This window comes from Adiantum capillus-veneris, chromosome 22 (genome assembly GCF_014529385.1).
Source record: "Adiantum capillus-veneris isolate H3 chromosome 22, ASM1452938v2, whole genome shotgun sequence".
Taxonomy (NCBI): Eukaryota; Viridiplantae; Streptophyta; class Polypodiopsida; order Polypodiales; family Pteridaceae; genus Adiantum; species Adiantum capillus-veneris.
The window spans coordinates 81,068,821-81,076,857 of record NC_140952.1 but is presented as its reverse complement, the minus strand read 5'-3'; the positions used below and the strand labels follow the sequence as shown (position 1 = coordinate 81,076,857).

The 8,037-nt window shown below is 38.2% G+C and overlaps 1 protein-coding gene across 1 annotated transcript; it reads right to left on the bottom strand.

The window, feature by feature from the left end:
- Positions 1-1,748: 1,748 nt before the first annotated feature.
- On the bottom strand, positions 1,749-4,148 carry LOC147429667 (uncharacterized). The gene is made up of 8 exons (XM_086495048.1): positions 4,128-4,148; positions 3,988-4,030; positions 2,898-2,951; positions 2,749-2,821; positions 2,524-2,660; positions 2,295-2,464; positions 2,078-2,130; positions 1,749-1,845 (listed from the first exon to the last, which is right to left on the bottom strand). Exons 1-8 carry the CDS (start codon positions 4,146-4,148, stop codon positions 1,749-1,751), a joined length of 648 nt encoding a protein of 215 aa, XP_086351174.1.
- Positions 4,149-8,037: the final 3,889 nt, after the last annotated feature.

Genomic DNA, 8,037 nt, shown 5'->3' with positions numbered 1-8,037 from the left:
GTCTGCCAGCTTAACCAATATTCTATCTTTCTCTCCCCTTGAACTTCCCCATATTAAATGACCAGTTTAACATGATAAAATCATTTAGGAGAATTATATGTTAGTTATTATGACAGAGGCCATGCCTCCATGGTTTATGGAGAGGAAGAGAGATATTGAGAGAGTGACTGAGAGAGAGAGAGAGAGAGAGAGAGAGAGAGAGAGAGAGAGAGAGAGAGAGAGAGAACTAGAGTCCATGTCCTACGTCCTTCCCTTCCTCCATAGTTCCCCTTCTCCCTCGAGCTATGATACCAATATGAGACAGAGGGACTAGCACATGAAAATAACAACCCAACCATGCGCCATATAGCCCCTTGGCCTTGCTTTTTATAGAACTCCCTTTGTCGTTGCATGTTTGTCATGGTCCTTGGATTGCCTATTCTTACCATATGCGTGACAAGATGTAATTGAAAAAAACAACATTGAAAATGAGCACTCTAGAGGATGTGGTTGATGCAAATCTTACCATAGGCGTGACAACCCAACCATGCGCCATATAGCCCCTTGTCCTTCCTTTTTATAGAACTCCCTTTGTCGTTGCATGTTTGTCATGGTCCTTGGATTGCCTATTCTTACCATAGGCGTGACAAGATGTAATTGAAAATAACAACATTGAAAATGAGCACTCTAGAGGATGTGGTTGATGCAAATCTTATGTAACACTAAATTTGGTACACCTTTTTCTACTTGTACTTGTTTAAGTTTCAACATAACTCTCATGCATCATATTGCTATGTTCTAGCTATGTGTTTGGTTAGTATGATGAGGAAAAGCCTTTATCATTTGTTGAAGCAAAAATGTCAAAAAATTGGTTGGCTACGATGCAATCAAAGAAAGATGCTATTAAAAGAATGGCACATGATCATTGTGTGACTTGCCTCCTTAAAAAAAAGGCCATTGGTACTAAGTGGGTTTTCAAGTTGAAACATAATCTTGGTGGTAGATTTGATTTCTATAACACTAGACATCCGGTGAAAGGGTATCTTCAAGAGGGATTTTTTTTTTGCGAGCTTTCAGTTTCGAGCTTTTACAATTCGAACTGTTTTTTTGAGCTTTTGAACCTTGATTTTACACAAATTATCATTGTGTAGCAAAAAAACTCAAAACCTCACAGTAAAATCATTCAAGTACCAAACACTTTGTAGAAATATGGAAGCACAACAATGCTTATGCAAAATGAATTTTTGCAAAAAGCACCATTTGTGTGTGTCTACAAGCATGCACATAAAACTTTATTCGGAATTTTTTTGTCAGAGTCCCCTTTGTATGGAGACCTCTTCTAAAAAAAATTTGTACACCCTTTCTTGGGCTCACACATGGGATATCCTTTACATCAACTCTTATTTCCACTACTTAAATGATTTTGTTATCTCACCTAAATCAATACACAAGCCAATGGTGTCAGCATAATACAACTACATAGGAAAGCACAATCAAAGTCATCTCCACATCATGTGGCCATCATGTACCAAACAAACACAAAAGAAACATCCAAATGAAATTTTTGGAGCACACCAAAATGCCATATCAATGTCATATGGCAACCATGTACATCAAAATATAAATCAAAAAATCAAGATGTGTATTGTTAGAACAGTGTTTTCCCAATCAAGTGTGCATCTACAATCAACATTTCATAGGTCCACATGCAATGTCTGTCAAACATCTTTTGTAGAGCACATCATCTAGCTCTAGACACAAGAAATGCCTCATATCTTCCGTAGAAGCTCAGCCCATACAACCACCACACCCCGCAAACAAGTCCAAAACATAGTCTGAGTCTCAGTAAATGTTTCCAGCAACCACCTAACAATATGAAAAGTAAATTAGAAACATAATGAAAACACATATATACCATAAAATTCACAACTATAATAAATTAGACTTATCTTAGCAAAATAACAAAGAAGACCTCTCTACCCCACCTCTAAGAATGACACCATCAATCTCAATGGGGAAGACTACATCATCTATCATGTAGCTACAATCTGCTGGAAACAATCTTTAGGCAATTTTCTCCCCTGCCTCTCTATCATACTGTGGCACACGATGGCCAATACGATACCAAAGACACATGGTAAGATCAAGTACCTGCATTAAAAATAAGTCAAATAATTTGATAGCTATAAAGTTTTTATTTAGGACATAAAACTATGAAACTAAGTTTGTTATCTCACCGCCTCTCTCGTGAGTGGATGCCGATATGCCTTCTTTTTACACATGAGGGTCCATGTACGTAACAACACAAGTCCTACCCTAGTAGCATCTGCAATAAAATGTCCAATATTCTCGGCCATGCACATGGTGACTAAAAACCCCTCATCCGCCAAAAACTCACAAGCCACATCCATGAACCCTGTCACTAGACCCCTGGAAAATGTGTTCCAATTGGGAACACTCATTCCCTCTACAAAAGTGAATGTTGCTGTGTAAGCATATAACCATAGTTAGCTGTAGGTATTACCCCAAATAAAAGTTACTTACCCAATGGAATAGGTCCTAGACCATCCACAAGAAAACTTGTAGGAAAATCCGCAAAGATAAGCCTAGCCACTTCACGACAAGGCACACTATCTCTGCTATATAAATTGGTATTTTGTGTCGCAAAAAATTTGTTGATGCTACCGGAAAACCAAACATTAATCATGTTCAAAATCATAGAACAATGAAAGAAGATAATGCAAAGAAGTAAGCATTATGGAAATACACCTATCAAGGGAAAACTTATCAATCTGTGATATATCCGCAAGCAAAACATCCACAACGGTTTGATAATGGAACCCTACAAGCATTAATCAAATTAGATTTGAATTAGGAATTGTGAAAGACAAATTTGCTAACAATTTTATTAAACTTACCAACCGATCGTGTGATCGGCCTTCTCTCCCAATCCTCTCGCCCAAGTGAGGACTCTGCAACAAACAAAGTTGTGTGTGCTAATGAGGATGTAGTTGGCACATTAGAAGAGGGTGTCATATGGGGTATTGTGGTTGCCAAAGAGAACACGGCGAGCTCAACAGATGGCACAATGGGAGGCATCAAAGAGGGAGTAGGTAATCTTGATGTACTTGGAGACTCCATGGTCTCTTTACCCTTCTTGAGTACATTGCTTGCTAGTGGAGTACCTCGAGACCACTCTCAACGGTGTTTTGAGTAACTCCAAGTGAAATGGGAGGGAGAGACTCTTCTTGTGTCTCCTCTAAGTACTCATCACCCTATTTTTGAAACCCTTTATTCAACAAGCATACAACACAATATCACTTAGATTAGTACTAAAGTAAGACATACAATCTTAAAAGAAAAGAGTGACAAGTGTATAGGTACTTACTCTCCTGTAATTCAAAATCTTTCTTCGGAATCACACTGAGTGGATAATCCAACCACCAAGGACAAACATTGGCTTCCCATGTTGTCAAATTCCTATCAATCAGAAAGGGAGAGAACATTGTATTCTCATCATGCACACTAATCCACTCTCTAGTGAATAATGGGGCTTCATTCAATTCATGCGTCTCAGCGCATTGTATAAACCATCTACAAAATTTTAGGGCATCAAAAACTTTGAAAAGCACATACACACAATATTATAACAAATGACACATAATCCAAAAAAACAATGCCAGAGTCTCCTTTGTATGGAGTACACTTTTTCAAAATAAACCATAAACCCTATCTTGGACTCCCACAAGGGATTTAAGTGTTTTCAACATTGGACTTTTACATGCCCATATTGTAAAAAAAACCATCCACCCCATATTGGGCTTCCACAGGGAATTTAAGGATTTTTTGTAAACAGAAAATGATATGTAACCAATCTCAATACGACCCACTGTCACCTAACGATGTCAAACAAATGAAATGATCTTATTTTGCAAAGAGTGAAAGTGAAAGATGCTAACCTGTAAATCACTCTCTTAGCCGACAACACAAGCTCCGGCATCTTCTCACTAGAGTCGGAAGATTTCACCACATCCATTAGAAAAATAAAAGCCTGCACACATAGAAAAAATAAAAAAACATACTCATCTTGATCTTGTGTAAATTAAAACATGTCTATATTCTATTAAAAACAAAGGTGAAATATCTACCTTCAAAATATGATTTTCCATGCTAATCTTGTAGAATAAATCAAAAGAATTTGGAAGTGGTGGACCTTCTACTTGCAGCCTTTCAATCATAAGTGTATCTTTCCCATGCAAGTGAGCCCAATAAGTATCCTTTTTCATGTAGCTTCTAAAAATCTTGTAATCACCAAAATGAAGATATTGTGGATCCTTAGACTTAGTCAGGTTCATTACGTGCAAGATTATTTTCTTTCTACGAGCAGAAAAGACAACATATCACTCAATCATATAGCAAATCATAATGGATCAAACACAATTACAAATGAGAAACTAATAGCTACAATACCTCTTAGAAGTGATTCTAGGGCTTGTCAAACGATAGAGCTTATCTCTAGTGATCTTTAGCATTCCAGGTTCATCCCACTTAATGCTAAAAATTAACTTGAAGAGCTCATCACCTTTAAGAGGATTAGCAATTGATAGGTACTTGTAGCCCCTATCTTTCAACCGTTTCTCTTCTACCTTTGTGGCCTTGTCAACTCTCTTCTTCTTCTCAACATCATTTAGACCAAGAGCATACATCTTTGCTCTTTCTTTGGACATGAATGCAGTGAACTCATCATAATACAAAACAATGTATTCAAACCGCAATAAAATTTAACAGTAATTACCCAACATGTAGAGTAGATATCACCTTCCACACAAGTTGTGATATCAATCCACATGGAGTATTGTACCATGGTGTAGCATCATGGTAATATCGTCCCTCAACAATCATCTCCACTCTAGCCCATTCTCTCATATCGGGTGTCAATTTTTGAACGATAGACTCTTTATTTTCCATGCAAAATGTTTGAAACATGCACACTTCATGAGTGATGTTTGGCATGACACGTGCCCTAGAAATGTTGCAGCAAAATATAAAACAATAGTTAAACACAAACATTGTTAGCAAAAAATGAGAGCCAACATGCAATTAACAAACTTACGCATTGGAAGTATCAAGTGCAAGAAGCAACTCTGCCACAAATACTCTACCACAAAAACAATAATCACAATTTATAAAAACGAAGCTTTATAACAAAAAAGTGAAAAAAGGCAAAAGGTCTCACTTTCTTTGATTCTTTTCCACCATGTTTTAAGCATGTGATTGTCATCCCATACCAGAAATTTATTTCCTTTGAGCTCCTACCACTCTCTACCAAGTACTCTCTCAAAACTCAACATTTCTTTCCCGCCAAAGTGGTCCCCATTCCTCCATATCTGCCACGGTCGTGGTATCTCCTCTAGAATCCCCGACGAACACAAGAAAATGCCCCATAGTTTCTAAATTCCTAGCAAAATCAAAAGAGGAAATGATCCATTCTACATCATCTCTAGCAAAGGTAACAGCCTCATGCACCATGAGACGACAAAGTGGAACATGAGGAGGCAATGTCTTCTTCTTGACATAAAACTGACTTACAACATCTTTCATCAAGCCAAGAGAAATTTGCATGCCTAGGTGTTTGGAATGCTTATTCGCATCATCCCCTTCACGATCACTATCTTCTTCATTGTCATGAGGTTCTTCAATGTGAACATTGGTCTCTACATAAATAAAACACACAAACATTTAATTGTCTAAAAACATATACAATTAGGATTAGATAGTCCAAGGTATTTAAATTACAAAATATTTTCCAGAGTTTCCTTTGCACAGAGATAACTTTTTTAAAAAAATACCGCACACCCTAAATAGGGCTCTGACATGAGATTTAAGGACCTTTTCTTGAACATAAACAAAAATAGTACTTAATATTTTCTTCTCTCAAGAAGTTGCTGCTTGCAGATAATGAATTGTCTAGGCAGTGCCCTTAGATGGTTTAACCTTGTCACATTAGATATCATAATTTTGTGAATGGCAAAGCCACTGCCCGTCTTGCCTTACCTGTAGGAAGGAGTGTGCCAATCTCATTTCATTGAGGGAGAAGACGTGACATCTGCTTAGCGACAAGACAACTGTGGTTGCTGGTTCTCACCTTTTCAACGGCACGACACAATTCTACCCACCTTGGAAAACTGCAGCTTAGAGTAGCTCGCTCTCCTCACAAGAAACCTTTTTACATCATAGGCAACATTCCTTTAGTGGTCTCATGCTAGAGAATCAATTACTTGCATCTGGGACCTTGTCCGCCAGCACCATCCCACCCACCCTCTCAGATTGCAGCAACCTAGAGTGGCCAACTATTTCAAACAACCGTCTCACAAGTTACATTCTGCCAAACATGGGGCTTATGCCAAGAATCAATTTTCTTCACCTTGGCAACATTTCGTTATCACGCACAATTCCACCCACACTTGGAAACTGCAGGTATTTAATGTGGCTGGATCTTAGCAGCAATGAGGTAGAGGGCATCATCCCCAGCGAACTGACCGAGCAAGCAGGAAGGTGATAAAAGGAACGCTTAGCACTGGTTTGCGATTTGGGTATTTTAAGTATCCCTATGGAGATCTATGCACAGAGTATGGCTTAGGTTCAGTGCTTACCATGAGAAGAGTTCACCCCTTAAGGCTAAGAACAATTATAAACTTCTAGAGCAGAGATGCAACCTTAGCGTTTCTATGTAGACATTGCACCATACTACATCCCTAACCCTCCAGGATCCAGTGAAGGCATCCTAACATTCTTTGATGTTAGCCAAAACAAGCTTACAGACACTATTCCAGAGGACTACTACAGCCAAGTGCTTTCATTATTACATAACAACCTCACTGGCACCATCCCTTTCAGCCTAGGCAACCTGGTCCAATGCTCCAAAAACCACCTAGACCATAACCACCTTCAAGGAGGCCACTAAGGGCTTTTATGAAAAGGCTAGGATAGGCAATGAAGGCTTTAGCATAGTCTACAAGGCCACCTTAGACGATCAAACTGTTGTAGTGGTTAAGAAGCTCATCCATAAGATTGATGAGAATGGTGAGCCAAGAGATTTCCAGGCAAAGATAAAAGAAATAGCACATTAACCTCGTCTCTTTGTGGGGTTATTCTCAGACAGACAATGAAAGGTTGCTCATCTAGGAGTACATGGAAAATGGCAGCTTGTATAAGTAGCTTCATGGCATCACCTATGAGTACATGGAAAATGGCAGCTTGTATAATTCATGGCAACAAAAAAAAACAAGATGATCCTAATGGCCAGCCTGCGGCTACAATAGGGCTTAGCTAGGAAAGTAATTAGATTATAATAGCTTCAGGAAAGTATCCTGTTAGCCCATTGTCACTCAGACTCAATACTTCAAGAGAGAAGCACTTTTCAAGAGAGGCCCATAAAAGAATTTTCCAATACCAGGATTAAGCATATGATCACACAAGTTGTAAGTAACAGGTGCAATTAGGCCGAATTGGCCAACATTGCGTTGACCGACACTCACTAGACCTTTCACGCTAACATAAGGAACATGAACACGACAGCTACTATTTTTTAGTGTCTTTAATAAATTGATTATACCTTGTGTTGCATGTAACCTACGCTCGCTAGATCCATCGTCCTTATCTTTGCCTTTTTTCAGTGACTGTACACTAAATACCCTGCACACCTTGCTATAAAAAGAGAAAGGATTAAAAGTAATTCATCTGAGAGATATTAATAATATGCTGCCACATCCTTGCTAATTTTAATCAAATCCGATATTGTCTTTTCTTTTTTTGCTTAAATTTACAGGTGGTTCCGCTAATTCAACAGATTTTGAATGAATAGGGTCTTTAGCTAGAGGTAATTTATATATAACCGGGCTTTGAATCCACAGGAGCTTGTATGTTTAGCGTTGTCAGTTTTTAATTCTTTCTTAACTCAAAATAATAGAGAGTAAATCATATAGTGAAAATAATAGAAAACCACAAAGATCAGAATTAAGATTGATGCCGGATTCTATACTTGGGTGTTCATCTGTG

Coding starts and splice junctions, on each gene's coding strand:
- LOC147429667 (XM_086495048.1), bottom strand. CDS start 4,148: ATGGAAAATCATATTTTGAAG. Junction 2,465..2,523: donor TCTAGGACCTATTCCATTGG/GTAAGTAACTTT, acceptor ATGCTTACACAG/CAACATTCACTTTTGTAGAG. Junction 1,846..2,077: donor ATTGGCCATCGTGTGCCACA/GTATGATAGAGA, acceptor TCATATTGTTAG/GTGGTTGCTGGAAACATTTA.